General features: G+C 38.4%; 1 protein-coding gene and 1 pseudogene across 3 annotated transcripts in view; both read left to right on the forward strand.

Moving 5' to 3' along the window:
• The window catches only part of NR6A1 (nuclear receptor subfamily 6 group A member 1), a 212,163-nt gene that overhangs the window by 17,856 nt on the left and 176,305 nt on the right, over window positions 1-18,002 (forward strand). For all 3 annotated transcript variants that reach the window (XM_007113868.3, XM_024126298.3, XM_055086974.1), the window contains exon 2: window positions 12,903-12,944. In XM_007113868.3, the coding sequence (XP_007113930.2) occupies window positions 12,903-12,944 (42 nt within the window). The remainder of the gene's footprint in view (window positions 1-12,902; window positions 12,945-18,002) is intronic.
• Window positions 321-4,903, forward strand: LOC102996026 (60S ribosomal protein L6-like; annotated as a pseudogene).

Genomic DNA, 18,002 nt, shown 5'->3' on the forward strand with positions numbered 1-18,002 from the left:
GACAGGTGTGCCCCTTGAAAATTACTTGTTTAAAGTCTTAACTTTTTTTTTAACTGGCCATTTAAAAATTTATTTTATTTTATTTTTACTTACTTATTTATTTTTGGTTGGATTGGGTCTTCATTGCTGCATGTGGACTTCCTCTAGTTGTGTCGAGCGGGGTCTACTCTTTGTTGCGGTGCGCGTGCTTCTCATTGCGGTGGCTTCTCTTGTTGTGGAATGTGGGCTCTAGGCGCGCAGACTCAATAGTTGTAGCTCACGGGCTCTAGAGCACAGGCTATTACTTGTTTAAAGTCTTAACTTTTTTTTTAACTGGCCATTTAAAAATTTATTTTATTTTATTTTTACTTACTTATTTATTTTTGGTTGGATTGGGTCTTCATTGCTGCATGTGGACTTCCTCTAGTTGTGTCGAGCGGGGTCTACTCTTTGTTGCGGTGCGCGTGCTTCTCATTGCGGTGGCTTCTCTTGTTGTGGAATGTGGGCTCTAGGCGCGCAGACTCAATAGTTGTAGCTCACGGGCTCTAGAGCACAGGCTCAGTAGTTGTGGCGCACGGGCTTAGTTGCTCCACGGCATGTGGGATCTTCTCGGACCAGGGCTCGAACCTGTGTCCCCTGTATTGGCAGGTGGGCCACCAGGGAAGTCCCTGACCATTTCTTTTAAAAGATACCTTTTTGTGTTTCCAAGGAAAAGAATGAAGTCCAAAACCAATTAGTGGTGTTGGAGAAGGATGCTGTTGTGGGATTTAAGACATGTCCTTGCAAACAGGGAGGCAATGCTGGCCCTGGGCATGTGACACAGAAGTAGATCTCTGTGTGGAATGGGAGGGAATTGTAATACTTAATGGCTTTTAGGAAATAAAGCAAAATAACATTAGGCTACTTAATACTATGTGGAACAAGTTAAAAAATGAATATCGTGAACTGAAAACAAGAAGACCGTAGTAACATGGTAGTGACTGTAAGCAACCAGTATGTCTACACAACTTCAATTTCCAGGTCAGCTTGTATTTCAGTCTGCCTTGTTGACCTTATGAGTACACTCTTCTCATCTTGACATCATTAGCTAATATTCTAAAAATATGGTCTCTTTGACTTATTCAGGAATGTGAAGCATATGCAGAAACAGGATTGCTAAAGTCAGATCAGAAGTGCTGTATACCAAGTAATGGTTCCCCACTCTGGAATCCTGACAGTTTTGGTATTTCACTTAGTTTTGAGATACATATTTGGAAGTAAGAATGCTACATTATGTTTGTGCTAATGCTAATGCATGATAATGTTAGAAGATGAACTTTACCCCTAAGCTGACAGACCTTATAACAGGTATCAAAAATTAAAAGGATGCATGTATTATACAAGTAGAGTATGATTTTAGTTGGGCAGGGTAGACGACTAGTATCTGTAGCTCTTAAACATGCCCCAGTCATTTATTTCATTGGTCTGGTGATCTGAGATCTGAATGGTTGACCCAGAGGTCAGTTTTCACATGAATGCTGTAGCTTCATCAAGAAGCCAACATCTCAATAATAGCACTGAGTGATGACTTAATAAAAGGTCCTATTCTCTGTGTGTGCACAGAGTGGAACAATTTCCCTAGAGCTGCTGCAAAGTGGTTTATGTTTTTTAATCAAGAAGTCTGTTTCACAAGTATACTTATATTTGTGGCTTGGAGGGTGAAGATCAGAATGACTTGCCCAACTATGATAATAATGGCTAACTCCATTTTCCCATCTCACAAGATGGCAGTGAAAAAGCTGAGAAGCCAGATACTAAAGAGAAAAAATGTGAAGAAGTGGAAGAAGGCTGATGTGAGAGAACAAATGTATGGATACCAAGGGGGAAAGGGGTGGGGTGGGAGGAATTGAGAGACTGGGATTGACACATATACATTATTGATACTATGTATAAATTAGACAACTGATGGGAACATACTGTATAGCTCAGGGAACTCTACCTAATGCACTGTGGTAACCTAAATGGGAGGGAAGTCCAAAAGGGAGGGGATAGCTGTGTGTGTATGGCTGTTTCATTTTGTTGTACAGTGGAGGCTAACACAACATTGTAAAGCAACCATACTCTGATAAAAATTAAAAGAAAAAAAAAAAGGCTGATGCTGGTGCCAAGGTTAAGAAGGGGAAGCCCCACTGCAGCTGAAACCCTGTCTTGGTCAGTATTCCTGATTAATTATGTATTCCAGAAAGGCCTTGTACAAGATGAAGTATTCAGCAGCTAAATCCAAGGTTGAAAAGAAAAAGAAGGTGATGGTCCTTGCTACTGTCACAAAACCAGTTGGTGGTGACAAGAATGGTGGTACCCGAGTGGTTAACTTTGCAAAATGCCTGGGTATTGGGGCTTCCCTGGTGGCGCAGTGGTTGGGAGTCCGCCTGCCGATGCAGGGGACGCGGGTTCGTGCCCCGGTCCGGAAGGATCCCACATGCCGCGGAGCGGCTGGGCCTACGTACCAGAAAAAAAAAAAAAAAAAAAAAAAAAAAAGCCTAGGTATTATCCTACTGAAAATGTGCCTGGAAAGCTGTTAAGTCGTGGCAAAAAACCCTTCAGTAAGCATGTGAGAAAACTGTATGCTGCCATCACTCCTGGGACCATTCTGATCTGCCTCACTGGATGCCACGGAGGCAAGAGGGTCATCTTTCTGAAGCAGCTGAGCAGTGGCTTGCTACTTGTGACTGGGCCTCTGTCCCTCAGTCGAGTTCTCCGCAGAACACACCAGAAATTTGTCATTGCCACCTCCATCAAAATTGGTATCAGTGGTGTGAAAAATCCTAGAACATCTCACTGATGCTTACCTCAAGAAAAAGAAGCTGTGTAAGCCCAAGCACCAGGAAGGTGAGATCTTCGACCCACAGAGATAGAAATATGAGATTACAGAGCAGCGCAAGGTTGATCAGAAAGCTGTGGACTCACAAATTCTATGAAGAATCAAAGCTGTTCCTCAGCTCCAGGGCTACCTCCGCTCTGTGTTTGCTCTTACAAATGGAATTTATCCTCACAAAATAGTGTTCTAAACTTCTTACAAAGAACCTAATTGAATAACTGGTCCATCTTAAAAAATAATAATAATAATGGCTAACCTTTACTAAACATGTACTATGCACCAGGTGCTCTCTTGAGTGCTTAAAATTTTTTTTATTTAATCCTCTCCGCAACCCCGTGACATGTACGTACTATTATTGTTGCCATTTTTAGATTGGGAAAATGGCAAAGCCTTTAGGACCATGATTATTGTTTAAATCAGAGAGATATTACAGATGTTACTCCCTTTACACAATCTCTCCCTTCTGTAAAATGGGGGCTAGAGTGGGATGGAAGAGATTAGGGATGATTTATAAGGTTTCTTCTAGTTTAAAAAAAAAAAAAAATCTAAGAACCTTGGCAACCTCTTAAGGGTTCCTCAAGTGTTAACGTTATATCCTCTGTATCCCCTAGTATACACAACTGCCAACTTTTGAAAATTTCATAGACTTTAGAGCTGAAAAAATACTAAGAAAATTGGCCAGACTTTCTCCTTTTACTGAAGAGAAAATGGAGCACAGAGGGAGTAGATCCCTCAGCATTACACAAATGGCTTATTAGTACCCGAGTAAGGCTAGTGTTCAGGTGTCTTGCCTCCCTAGTGTATCACTTTATTGATGTCTCAACATTAGGAAATTGCTTTAACATCAGAGTTGGTATAGACGTTTTTATCTCTGTATAAAGAGTTAAGGGCTTCCCTGCGGGCGCAGTGTTTGAGAGTCTGCCTGCCGATGCAGGGGACACGGGTTTGTGCCCCGGTCCGGGAGGATCCCACATGCCGCGGAGCGGCTGGGCCCGTGAGCCATGGCCGCTGAGCCTGCGCGTCCGGAGCCTGTGCTCCGCAAAGGGAGCGGCCACAACGGTGAGAGGCCCGTGTACCGCAAAAAAAAAAAAAAAAAAATTAAAAAATTGAAAAATTAAAAAAAAAAGGAAAGAAAATATACGTACACCCCAATGTTCATGGCAGCATTATTTACAATTGCCAAGATATGGAAGCGACCTAAGTGTCTGTCAACAGATGAATGGATAAAGATGATGTGGTAATATACATACAATGGAATACTACTCAGCCATTAGAAAGAATGAAATTTTGCTGTTTGCAGCAACATGGATGGACTTAGAGGTTATTATGCTAATTGAAATAAGTCAGACAGAGGAAGACAAATACAAAGTGTTGTATGATATCACTTATATGTGGAATCTAAAAAAATAGAGCAAGCTAGTGAATATAACAAAGAAGCAGACTCACAGATAAAGAGAACAAACTAGTGGTTACCAGTGGGGAGAGGGATTGTAAGAATCTAGGGGTAGCCAGCTTTATTCATCTTTGTATCCCTTTTAACTTATCATAGAGCCCTATATTGAAAATGCTAGGTAAATATTTATTGAGTTTAATTTTAGAATGTAGGAAAGTGTAGCATATAAGAAGCAGCAGGAGTTTTTCACCCTTAATCCTGTTTGTGGAGTGTCTTTTGTATTTATGTGGTGCTATAAACATATGTTGGTTTTTGCTCTTCTAGCTTGACTCCAGTTCGAATAGTTTAAAAAAATTTCTTTCGGGGTTATTTCATAGATTGATTAACTAGCAACTAGCTTTGCTTCATATTTGAAAGATTCTGGGGTGGAAGTTTAAAGATGTTGTATCTTTTTGTTGCCACACAATGGATTTCTGAAGCTGAGACATGAGAGATGGTACTGAGCTTTAGCATTAATGGTTAACTAGTATGTCAGAAAGATTAGTGCCCAGAATTATGTTTCTAATAAGAAGTAATTTAAAAGTCACTTAGAGAATGTCTGGGAGGTTTTTTTTTTTTTCCTTCAGTTGAACTGGTCAATTTTAGAGAGTTAAGGCGAATCATTTTGTTCTTAGGCTTTTTCTTTTTTATTGAAGTAAAGTTGATTTACAATGTTGTGTTAATTACTGCTGTACAGCAAAGTGATTCAGTTATACATATATATACATTCTTTTTAAAAATATTTTTCATTGTTCTTAGAATTTTAAAAATGTGCATGTTTCTGTTTATAAAAACAATATATTTTCAATCAGAAAAGTAGAATGGAGAAAAAAAAATCATCCCCAACAGATGGTTCTGAAATGACCTCGAAAGCTCTGTGACCACGGTCAAACAAACTCCTTTGTCTGTAAGACTCTTCTTCAGTTAGTCTTTGAAATGACAATGAGCAAAAAAAAATCTCCTTCACTTTCCCTACTCCTGCTGGGAGTAACATATATTTTTCCAAAAGAACCTAGTTCTTGTTTAATTACAATATTGCATTCATTCATTCATGTAAAGTTTTATACTTCGGTTTGATCTGGTTAGTGAAGTTACTCTAACTGCTTCTGATTATCTTGGATTATTCAAGAGGAGGTTTATAATGGACTCATCTAAGGTGTGGTGTTTTTTCCTTGGACTCTGAAACCCTGCTTTTGTGGGAATGTCAGGGTTTGTTTTTTGAAATAACGTCAAGTTCCCATCTAGCTGTTGAAAAGCATGTACCTTGCAAAGGTGGGGTTTTATTAGCCCAACTGCTCTGAATAGAAGTTCTCTTGTTTTGACTTTTGTGGCTCTTTCCATGTAACAGAATACAATAATCTCTTTAAACCTATAAGATGGAGAAAGGAAAAATTCGTGTAAAGCATCAAGCCAATGCCAGGCCTATAGTAATGATTCAATAAATGGCAGCTGAGAGATTATTTTATACATTTTATTGTATGTGTGCATTTTGAAATTTCTTTAACCTCCAAGCTGAATGGAGAATTATCAACCATCTCTTTTGTGACTACAGAGATCCAGGAATTGTAAATGAAAAATGTCAGAGGCTCATCAGTACATGCAGTTTTCTGAGAAATGCCTGTACTATATTTCCATAGAAACACTAATGACCTCTGACTCATCAAACCGAATTGCCTTCCTAAACTGTTTTCACCTTCTGATTCTCTAGCCACAGCCTTGAAGCTTTGTACTGCTTTTATTTTTTAAAATATCTTAAAATTGAAATGTCATAATCTTGAGCTGGCTTTTCTGCCTTCAGTGTGGTTTCAAGGCTGCAGTTACAAAGCTAGAAGGCTGAAAAACTGTATGAAAGGTGATGTAGGTTGATCAGATGGAACTTATTAATGTTTCCATAGAAATGTAGACACTTCTTGTAAGCAGCATTTAAGCTGAGCAAATATGTGGGCACAATAGGTTATATAATTGAGAATCCTTGGCTTCTCCTCCCCCCACTCTTTTTTTCTGCCCCTAAGACTTCATGTTAAAAAAAAATGACATTAGGGAACGGGCTTTGTTTTTGTTGCAGTTTTAAAAATGTGACCTTGACATTTGTAGGTGGAGAAAGGGAAATATGACTTGAAGTTCTGCCAGCCAGCTTTTGCTGTGTGGACTTGTGGTGCTGTCTCTGTATTCAAAAGCATTTTCTGTTATTACTGAAGTATAGTTTATCAGGTTGCCTGTGAGAAACAAAAGCTAATGGCGCGAGTGGCATCCCACTCACTGGATAGAAAGGAAAGAGGCAGATGTGAATTTAATGCTCAGCCAATCTGAAGAAAAGTGTTTCTGTATTTGCTTTGGTCTGGGGCTAAATTGTAGGCTGCAAACTGGACTGTAAGGCAGGCCATGGTTTGGCTAGCTAATGTTTGTTACCAAAAAAAAAAAAAAAGCTACATTCCTTTTCAGCCGCTACCTAAGCCATTCTTTGTACCTAAAGCAGTATAGGAGATGGAGTTGGGAGGGGCCCTGAAAAATGGGAAGAGTTCCTAGAGTTTCAGGAGCTGTGGATGGTTTGCCATGTGTATCTTGGCTACCCTCTCAGAGCGCTTTCCTCCCATCCTTTTAACCCTTAGGCTTTTAGTTACCTGGTTGAAATTTTAGAACCACTATATTGAAGTTAGTCAGAGTTGGGCTGGTATTGACACACTTCCTAGGTGTATCCATGTATTTCCTTTCCTCAGTGACTATTGCCTATACAATAAAAGCCAAAAACTCCCCATGGATGGCAGTTAAAACCCTTTATGATATGGCCCTGGCTGGGGCTCCAGTCAAATCACATTACCAGGTAACATTGTTCACTTTCTCTGTTCATGCCTTTTACATGTGGCTTCCTCTGCATATGTTTCTCAAATAGCCCTGTTTGTCTGGTGAATGCTTATCCCTTGCACATGCCCCTGGCCCCATGGTTGCTGCTCTGTTCTCACTAATATTGATAGCGGCTCTTAAGAGCTTTCCACTGCCCTAAGTATATAATTTCATTGAATCCTCACAACAATCTACAGATGAGGAAATTGGCTCAGATAGGTGAAGTCACTTCCTAAGTTAACACAGTAGTAAGTGATGGTGCCAGGACTCAAACCTATTCTGATAGCAAAATATATGCTCTTACTACTCTGCAGTGCTTCCCAGTTTCACCTTGGCCATCTGTCCCAATCTGTCCATCATTCACTCCCTACCATTAATTTTTAAAATGTTATTATCTATTTCACTATCTTTTTTTTTTTTTTGGCTGCACCACGCGGCATGTGGGATCTTAGTTCCCCATCCAGGTATTGAACGTGTGCCCCCTGCAGTGGAAGCATGGAGTCCTAACCACTGGACCACGAGGGAAGTTCCTTCGCTATCTTTATTTCATTTGGCTTTAATCTTTTCTTATTGTAGTAAAATATATATAACATAAAATTTACCATTTTAACCATTTTAAGTGTACAGTTCAGTGGTATTAAGTACATTCATATTGTTGTGCTCTATAGTTAATTTTTATTCTGTACCCCTCTGGACTCTTCGTTCTCTGACAGTAGGGTCATTCTTACTGATACCTGTATCTTCCAGGCCTAGGAGCTGCTACAGTGTGGGCAGGTACTTAATATTTGAGGGAGTAAGTGACTATAACATTTGCTAGGCTGATGGAATTACTTTCTGATAACAACTGATAAACTTATGAATTGATTAGTAAATAACACTAGCGTAAGCATTTCCGTATTTCATTTACTTTAAAGCTGCAACAGAGTCCAAAAGGTGGCATAATACATTTAGGAGAGGGAAGACTTTTTTTCCAGTCTTATGTTTTCCATTATAATAGCCACTGGCCTTATGTGGCTACTTTAATTAATCAAAATTAAATTAAGTTAAAAATTCAGTTGCTCAGTCACACTAGTCACATTTCAAGTGCTTAATAGCCACATGTGGCTAGTGGCTATCATTTTGGATAATGAAGAGAGAACATTTCCATCATTGTAGGAATTTCAATTGGACATTGTTGGTCTAGACTTCGAAGGCAGAGAATACTGAAACTGTTAATTTCTCTTAGAACTTGATATTTTGGCAAGAACTTCATTGTGGTAGCATGTGGTTTAGTACCATTGCTTTTTGGAGAAAGAAGTAGTTCCTCAACATTTACTGAGCAACCTTTGCTGGGATCCTGGGATGTGCCTCAACCTTGAGGCTGGAGATAGTTAGGGCTGAGACCAGATCTGACTGAAAGAAGGACACAGAGTTTCATTGGGAACCTAATCATGATCGGGGGCACAAAGCAGATGGGAAACTGGCACAGATGACCAGAGCTGTTGGTCCAGAAACTACCAGTGAATGACTCTTGTGTATCAGTACAAATCCTGGGTAAAGATTTTTAGCTTTTTTCTTAGGGAGTATGGAAAACAAGATTCTCCAAAACCTGAATTCACGGTCAGTAGCCCTGGTGGTGATTTGGTGTGGGAAGCAGAGGGAATTGGGATCACAGAGTAGGGAACCTAATAAGGCAGAATAGTTTCAGAATCCTAGATCCCTGACTTCCTTCTGGAAGCTCTGCTTCACTTCATATCTCACATTTTAAAGTACATGAAACTTGAAGTTGACTAGGTAAAATAATGTTATATCTCATATTTAATTAAAACATTTAAACTAATGTTAATATGTGATTTCTGTTTTGGGGAAAGATGAGATGTTTGATTAAAATTATAGAATTTTGCCTTTTAAGGGCCTCACCTTAATTTTGCCTTGTGGGCTTCAGAGTAGATTGGCAGAATCCTGACCAGGATCCAAGTCTCTACTGCACCATGCTGCCTTCCTACAGTCAAATTGAATGAAATTAAAACATTCCTAGAGTAATATTTAACTTGCTTTTGCAAAAAACACATTATAGATTACAATTAGCTAGTGTTTTAGACTTGAATTTGTTAAGTGGCATTACCCATAAGCTTTTATTTGTTCACATTTGGAAAAAAATTGGATACTCAAAGTTTATTTAAGATCCTGTTGTGGTAAATGTATAACTTTATAGCCAAAAATAGTAAATAAAGAAAAAAATCAATATTTTCAAAATCTATTACTGTAGCCAATCACAGATTAAGGAGTCACTGATCTTTTTGTTTTTGCCAAATTCTTTCCTATTGGAGAAAAGCTTGTCAACTGGATCTTCCTTTGTATTAAAGAAAATTCCTAGACTGAGAGCCATTTATTGATCTCTTACCATAAAGTAGGTTATTTATATATATTCACCAAATCTCACAACAGTTGAACATGGTTATTTTTATCCCCATTTCAGGAAGTAGCTATAGGGTAGTTAATTAAACAAAAATAGTGGCAGATAATGGGATTTGAATCCAACTCTAACTCAGACCCATGTCCTTTTCACTATGTATCTGTCTTCTAAGTTAAACCGTGGTAACAGAATATATATAAGCTTTGTACTAAATTTCAAATTGCTTATGAGCATGCTGATTTAATGGTATATCTATCATTTTAGGAACCAATCTGTGTCTCGTGTCTCTCCCTTTTTAAAGCAATTTAAGTCACTAGCCAGACTCTGGATTTCTCAGAACATTTCCTCATCTGTTTAATGTGTTGTATTTTGTGAGGCAGAAAGTTTTGGGGTGATATTTGTGTATTTATGTGCCTCAGGAGTCTGCTTTTTACCGAACAATTCTGATATCCTTTACCTCTGTGTTGAATTGAATTGAACACACATTGGGTTTACTTCTAGCAGTGGTTTGGATTCTTCTAGCTAGGAATCATTTTGCTAGCTAGATCTGGTTGCTGAGAATCTGGGTGAGACTGTTTGAGAACGGTAGCCCGATCTAGCCATTCCATTGACTTGTCAGGAGGTAGGATTAACATTGTTCTCCATATCTCCTCAGGTCTCCTGCATTAGTGATGATCTGTAAAGCCAGAGACAACATTATTAGCCAGTGGTCTCAGCGCTGGATGGAGGGACTGTAGACATAGTTACTGAATTCCATAATCAGGGATCTTTGTGACCACTGGAGGAATTTGTTTTAAGGCAAATATAAAGAGTTCTTCTTCCTCGGGGGGTAGCGTACTACATCTGGAATTATTGCATCAAGCAATTTATTGGCTCAAAATATAAAAAAAGGTTCAAGAATCACAGCAAGTAATTAAACTACATTAGTGATGTTAGGGGGTTCCATTCCAGGTCTTTGAGGATGGTGTCATGAATGAGTCAATAGTTAACCCTCCTATAATCTCCTCTTTGGTACCACAGATACAGAACTAGATTGGATGGACCCTTGGGGTTAGTTAGTTAGTAGAAGCTCACATATGTTGAGCTTTGACTTTGTCAAGTACTATCTCATTTAATCCTTTTAACAGACCTATAAGGTAAGTGCTGTTGTTAATCCCAGTTTATAGCAGGGTTAGGGTCAATCCTGCTTGGGTCATATCAACTGAAAGTGTAAAAGGGATAAGTCTCCAAAGTAAAATCAGAATGCCATTAACCAGAAGGGGGGAGTGGTTGCTAGGCAGATAAAAGCAATAGATGTCCACTTTAACTATTTTTCGTAGTATTTCTTTTTTTTTAGTCACCCTCTCTTTATTTGTGTTTGATCTAGTTACTTTGAGTTCCGAACGTTGTTTTCAGAAAATGTGTTAGGCTTTGTTTTTTCTTGAGACTTCTAGTACAGCTCTTTCATTTAATGTCCAGAATCTGAGGTCCAGAATAGGGAGTGACTTGCCTAAAGTCATATGACTAAACTAAAAGTGGCTTGAACTATAACTTGCCCATTATACTATTCTGCCTTCCCATGTTTTTTGTCCTATTTTTGAGTCTATTTATGTTAAGTGAGTGCTTATTCTCAGTTTCATTTCTAGCAGGATGTTCAGTATTGGACCCATGTGTAATGAGTGATTTCCTCATTGCCTGGCATCTCTCCACAGCTTTTCTGATCCCCATGTGTTTAGGTAGAGACAGTTTAAAGTTGCTCTGAGGTGAGTCTTTTTAGGCATCTCATCCACTTTAGCAGCTTCCAAACTCTGGTTTTCCAGATCAGATTTCCTCATTCAGACATTCCACACACTTTTCAGGCTAGACTTAGATTTTCTGATCCTGTGACTTCCTTCCCCTAGACTGTGATCTAGAGGCAGGGTTGTGTTTTCTGTTTAGTTCATCCTGCATTTGAGCACCTTACGTAATGTATCGGCAACTGTTTCGGGCATAGAAGCAGCTCTGCAGATGGATATGGCACTGTCCCTACCCTTGAAGAGCTCACTGTCTAGTGGAGGAGGCAGTTATTTAAGTTTTGAATGCAGGAGAGGCCTCTTCTGTTTTCTACGTTTCATAGTTGTCATATTTGAGCTGGGTCTTGAAGGATGATGAATAGTTCTTTACCAAGAAGGACTGTGGCTTGTTTGGTGAATGCCCAGGATTGCAAGGACTTTAAAAGTGGTGTTTAAACAGTCTACTTGGCTGTTTGAATCCTTCTTCTCCACGTGACGCTCAGTTGCTCTTTTGGCTTCTGGTTGCGTGGCTCTGACGACAGAAAATGTTCTTATATCCCTCTAGTCCTAGTTTTGCTCCATTGTTTTTGAATTTACCATTGAGATACTACAGTTGATATTTATTGAACATCTGCTTTGTACTAGGCTTGTGAGACATAATGGGGATACAGCTGTGAACAAGACAGGCCAGATCCCTTCCCCTGGGGTGGTGGAACACTGTTAGTGGAACAGTCTAATAGAGGCATCAGATTGGCTCATTATTGAGCCAATAATTCCTTGCTGATGAGTGCACAAAGCATTATAGATAATTATAACGGGCCTTTGACCTTGTGTATGAGACAAGGATAAGGGAGGCAAGAAAAAGCTTTTCTGAGGATGAGTAGAAGGCAAACTGGGGAGAGTAAGCAGTCATTCCAGGAAAATAGAACTTTCATCACCTATGTATAGAACATCTACTGGGTGTTTGCCACTCACTGTGCTTGATTTTTCTCTTCAGTGTGATAGTTACACACCAATCAGAAAGATGTAGCTCAGATTTTTTGGGCCTGAAATGTGCTTTGAGAGGTATTTATTCCAACTTGCATAGCATATTTATTAATGGAAGAATTGCTCCCATTTGTGTGTATAGGTAAAATTCTTAAGCACCTGTGAAAATTTTAAGTAAAATTATCCTGTTTGATATTTTATGAGTTCATATTTTGTGTATTTTGCTTTCTTTTGCAAAATAATTCATTGATAACATAGTAGAACATGATGAGTATTAAGTACATTGTAATTTTATTATGAACTTTTTACAGCTAACTTTGGCATGCTTACTCATAATTACTTGTGCTGTTGTTTATTGAGCTCCTCTGTGCCAGGGACTGTGCTAAATAAGCATTTTATATCAGTGTCCCACTTAATCCTCATTTCTACTCCATGATAAGTGCTGTTACTGTCTCCATTTTTTTATATAAAGATGATGAAATGGAGGCTCAAAGAAGGATGTACAGTAGCTAAATGTTATAGAGCTAGGATTCAAATCCAGATTTGACATCTGAGTCCGGATTTTTTTTCCCGCTATATGATACTTGGCTTTTCATATTTGGAGGCACCTTGGAGTAATTAATGAATTGTAATCTTTTTTTCCTGTTGTTTTCTCTTTAGGTTTTTGTCAGGACGAATTGGCAGAGCTTGACCCAAGCACTAGTAAGTTCTGAATGTTCCCCAGTGTTCATGTGTAAGAAAAGTGTATGTGTGTGTACTTTGAAATGTATAACTTAAGATGTCATTTATAGACCTTTTGACAGATTTTATTTCACTTTAATTTATGATTATGGGGAGGGCATTCTATCTTTTCTGGTTATGTTTTCTTTTTCTTCTCCTAATGTTATTTGGTGGCCAGAGTCTAGCCATTTAATAGAAAATTCTTTGCTGAAAATTTCTGTTTAATACTAGTTTCTTGTTCTCCATCATCCCATGAAACCACCACCAACAAAAATTGTGCTTTCATTTATGCGCACATACAACCATATACCCACAACCACTTTTTAAAATGTTGACATAATTTTGATATAATTTCTTTCAAAGAAGGATTATGTAAAGGTTTACATATTTATAGTTGATAACCTTCATACCACAGTTTAATTTCTAAAGCATCTTCATCTACATTCTTAAGTTTAAGGTATGAGAATGACCATTTCAAAGTCTAATTAAATGATGCTTTTCAGGACTATATAAGTCTTGATCATAGATAATCATCTGTGTTTATAGTGCTCTCATAATGTGGCATACACCATTCTGGGATATGGAGAATATTCAGTGTATACATACCTTATTTTGCTATAATACCAAAAGTTCGAATGATACTTTAGATTGAGACTCCATGAGATGATTTAGAGTTATTTTTTTCTAGTTCTTGTACTTGTTAGGGTCATGGGGCTGGTTATTGGTCACCATTCTGCTGTTGAGGTAAGCGATAAAGTTCACCTTCTCACCATCCTGACTAATATCAGCTGTGGACCTTCTCATATTTTCCTCACACACCTTAATAGTATAAACATTCATGTTTGTTCAACTAACTTATTACTTGCAAGACAAAATAAGTCTCATAATGCTTATCAAACACCAGAGAAATAGATTTGTCTTTCTACAAGTCATAAAGTTCAGAATCAGCTTTGTGGGTAATATAGGCTCAGTTTACCCCACCTTCCTACCTGACATCCCATTACCTGTGAGTGAACACTCTATTTTCACTGTCTTTCTCTTATGATTAGCCGTCATTTAGGAGGAGGAAAAGGTAAATTCTCGAGTCATGGTCCTCTCTTAGAAGCATTTTTGAACACTAGGAAGGATATTGACATGCCCTGTGATCTTTCAGATAGAGCTGCACATAAAACAAGCCAGATAATTGAGAACTCAGTTTAACATTGAATGTTCTCTGCAACAGGCCCAGTTCTAGGCTCCAGGGATACACAAATAAATAAATCTATGTCCTGCCCTAATTTATTGATAGTCTATTGGAAAATATTTCCTTGTCTGGAATTATTTCAAAATACACTTCTTTAAACCTCTAATTTATTTAGCACATAGTATCCAAATTTATTCTCTTTTTCTGCACTTAGTAGCAATTGAAAATACTCATGCCCATCTTCTAGGAAAGGCACTTGATATCCTTATGAAGATTATTATTGGATTATTGTTCTTTCTGGGCCAAGTAATTCTAACTCATTTAACATTTCTGCATAGACTCTCTAGCTAGATTTTGTGCTTTATAGACCTCTCCATTCGATGAGAATGAACAGATACTGAATCATAATTTTATATATCAGTATAGAATGGGAGTTACCTAAAAAAATCATTTTTTAAAAAATCATACTTAGCTTATGTGGCCAATATTTTCAGTAGTCCCCATGTTATTTTTGTGAAGTTAGTATTTTTGGTCTTTCTCTTTGAAGAAATACATAAAGATCTGACATTATAATAATGGATGGGAAGAAACAAAAGTTTTATCATCTGTTCTGAGTCAATCTTGGGGTTCAATTGAGCATGCTCAGTCCTACCAAGTCATAGCACACCTCAAGACTGAAATGGGCTGTACACATGTGTTGTGTAAAAGTTGGTTATGGTTGTTGATACTACAAATTCCATGGCTTCTGATTGGGAAGGAATAACATCTATGTTAATATTTCACAACTTCTGCACCTTAGATGGAGAATAATAGGGTTTTCTTTGTGATGCATCTTGGAATTTAGAGGCTCCAATGTCTCCCTTACCCCCCAAATTCCTGATAAGGAAGGCCTGCTGCTCATACTTGCTTATTTTGGACCAGGAAATAGCGTTGTTGCTGATTTCCCATTTTGCTTGGCAGTGGTTGTAGACTGCAAGTGTGGGACAACATGTTGGAACTGGATGAGGAAAGACTGACTCTGTAATACTTGTATAGCCTTTTTTTTTCCCCTGCATTTTTTGTGATAGACCATATGGGTAGCATGCTTAGAATATGGGCAGCTCCTCACACGCTGGCTGCCTTCCTATGATTCCTGGGCCTCCTGGAGTCCACTGTTACAGCACAGGTTCAGGCTAAGTTCATTTCTACAAGAAACATCTCTGTACCCTGCCTTTTAGCATAAGGGACAAGGGCAGTCAAAGGTCAAGAGAAGTTCAAAACAGCATAACCTTTCTGTGCTTCTGTTTCCAAATAACCCTAGTCTGCCCTGCTCCCCGAGTTTTTTCCTCAGCCATCGTGCTTACCGTATAGTTGTAAAACTCAAGAGAACAAGGACTGACTTGATATAAGGGAAGTTAGAGAATAGAAGTCATTGTTGCTTAAAACAGAAATAATTGATTTATGTTTGGGGACCAATTAGGCTATAAAACAGGAACAGTAAAGGGACCTATGACTTCAGGACAGTTACTTGCTCTGATTTCTGTCCCACAGACAAGGGGCTCCCCAATGAAGGCTGTCGGCTATCTAGGCTAAATTATTAATTCCTTTCATGCCTCTCAGGGCTTGTAAACAGCATATAATACAGGAAAACAATTGATACTGTTCAGTTATTGGCCAGATAGAGGGTCAAAGGGTAAATAGTTGGATTAGCAACAGCTGTTCTTCCTCCCTAGTCAGACTTTTGTCCCTTATTCTATTTCAGCAAAACCATTCCTGGGTTCTTGGCCTCTAAATAGTTAAATCCATTTCTCTTCTTGTAAAATAATCCTACAAATAGAGAATAAACACTGACCAAAATTGAAAATACTCGTATTTTAATTCAGTTTCCAAATTTGAAGATGAGCATTCTTTTTGGTATGTGCTGACTATGTTGTTTGGTGTTCAAAGGGTATTATGCCCAGGAAAGTAACTACTTGAAGTTTAGACAGATTAAAAGCTTTTTAGCTGTTTATACCAACTGCTTGAGGATTTTCATGCAGCTTGATTAAAAGAAAAAAATTGACTTTGTTTGAACTGATGGTAGGATAATGTGTGTTCATTGTGGAAAACACTAAAAGAAAACTATAAACATCCCTAATCCCACCACCAGGAAATAACCATTGTTTCTTATTTAAGAATATGTCCTTCCAGTTTGAGTCTGAGCTTATTTTTTACGTGGTTAGAAATCATATATACAATTTTGTATCCTGTTTACTGCTCCCCCACTCAACATTACATTGGGAACACTGTCCCAAGTCATGAAAACAGTTTTCATAAATATTTTTAATGGCAAGATAATATTTCATCGTAAGTGAATAAGTTTACCATGGTTTATTTAACCATTTACCTATTGTTGGGCATTTAGGTTGTTTGCAGTTTTTTCTACATTATAAATAGTGCCACAGTGAACATAGTTTTATATAAATTTTTTGTCTGCATTTCAAGTGAGCCCTTTAGCTTTTTATATAAGCCAAAACTCTTCTGAATTAAGAGCATGGACACTGGCTCAAGATTGCTTGAGTTCAACTTGGCTTCAGTATTTACTAGCTCTGTAATCTTGGCTAAGTTATTTAACCTCTCTGTGCCTTAGTATTCTCATCTGTTAAATGGGGACAATAAAAAAGTACTTCTACTTCACAAGGCTATTGTGGAGATTAAAGGAAGTAATACATGCATTTGGAACAATGCTTGGCAAATGGTAAACACTATTAAGTGTATGCTATTCTAGGCTATGTAGCATAATGTTGAAAGAAATTCTCAGTCTTTCTGTACCTAACAGCTGTTGTAACTACTTTATTCAATTAAACTATCCTGTGTTGCCTAATGACACAAAGATAAATCATTCCAGATGTTAGCAGGTGTAAGTTACTGCTTCAAGTAAATAGTTCCCTCAAAGGAGTGGAGCTCACGTATTGCTGGCCAAGACTGTTCTTACCATCTGGTTGACTGTTAGGGTGTTTTGGGCCCCTTCGCCCAACCAGCAGCAGGTAACCAAAATGACCATCTGCCAACTCATTTATTTAACCTCTTAGGAAACTAAAGGAGTTAACCCTCTGCTTATTTAAAATAAATACTCAGATTATGCACTTTCTCTTTGATCAGTAGCAAGGTCTTATAGAGAGCATGCTGAGGAAGAAATTTGTGTAATTCAAGACGTGCCATTACCATTTTATTTAATTTATTTATTTATAAACCCTATGATACTTTTTTAAAATAATTAATTATTTTTTTGGCTGCGTTGGGTCTTTGTTGCTGCATGTGGGCTTTCTCTAATTGCAGCGAGTAGGGGCTACTCTTCGTTACAGTGCACGGGCTTCTCATTGCAGTGGCTTCTTTTGTTGCAGAGCATGGGCTCTAGGTGCACAGGCTTCAGTAGTTACGGCTCGCGGGCTTCAGTAGTTGTGTCTCATGGGCTCTAGAGTGCAGACTCCGTAGTTGTGGCACACGGGCTTAGTTGCTTTTCGGCATGTGGGATCTTCCTGGACCAGGGCTTGAACCCATGTCCCCTGCATTGGCAGGCAGATTCTCAACTACTGCGCCACCAGGGAAGCCCCTACCATTTTTAAAAGACTGCATACTTGGGATTCTTGCTGACTCAGTCTTTTATACACACACACACACACACACACACACACACACACACACACACGTACATACACACACATATGTATATATTTTCCCCTGCTGAACAAAGACCTGGATAAATGAGCATTTTAGAAGAGACTTGAAAGTTAAATTAATCTTTGCCCTCTGTTGCCATACTGATAGATGCCCACCAGGCAGAGATCCATGAGTGATGTGGGATGAACAGGCAATTTAAAAAACAGCTTCAGAATAAG

The sequence above is a fragment of the Physeter macrocephalus genome, chromosome 9 (assembly GCF_002837175.3).
Source record: "Physeter macrocephalus isolate SW-GA chromosome 9, ASM283717v5, whole genome shotgun sequence".
NCBI lineage: Eukaryota > Metazoa > Chordata > Mammalia > Artiodactyla > Physeteridae > Physeter > Physeter macrocephalus.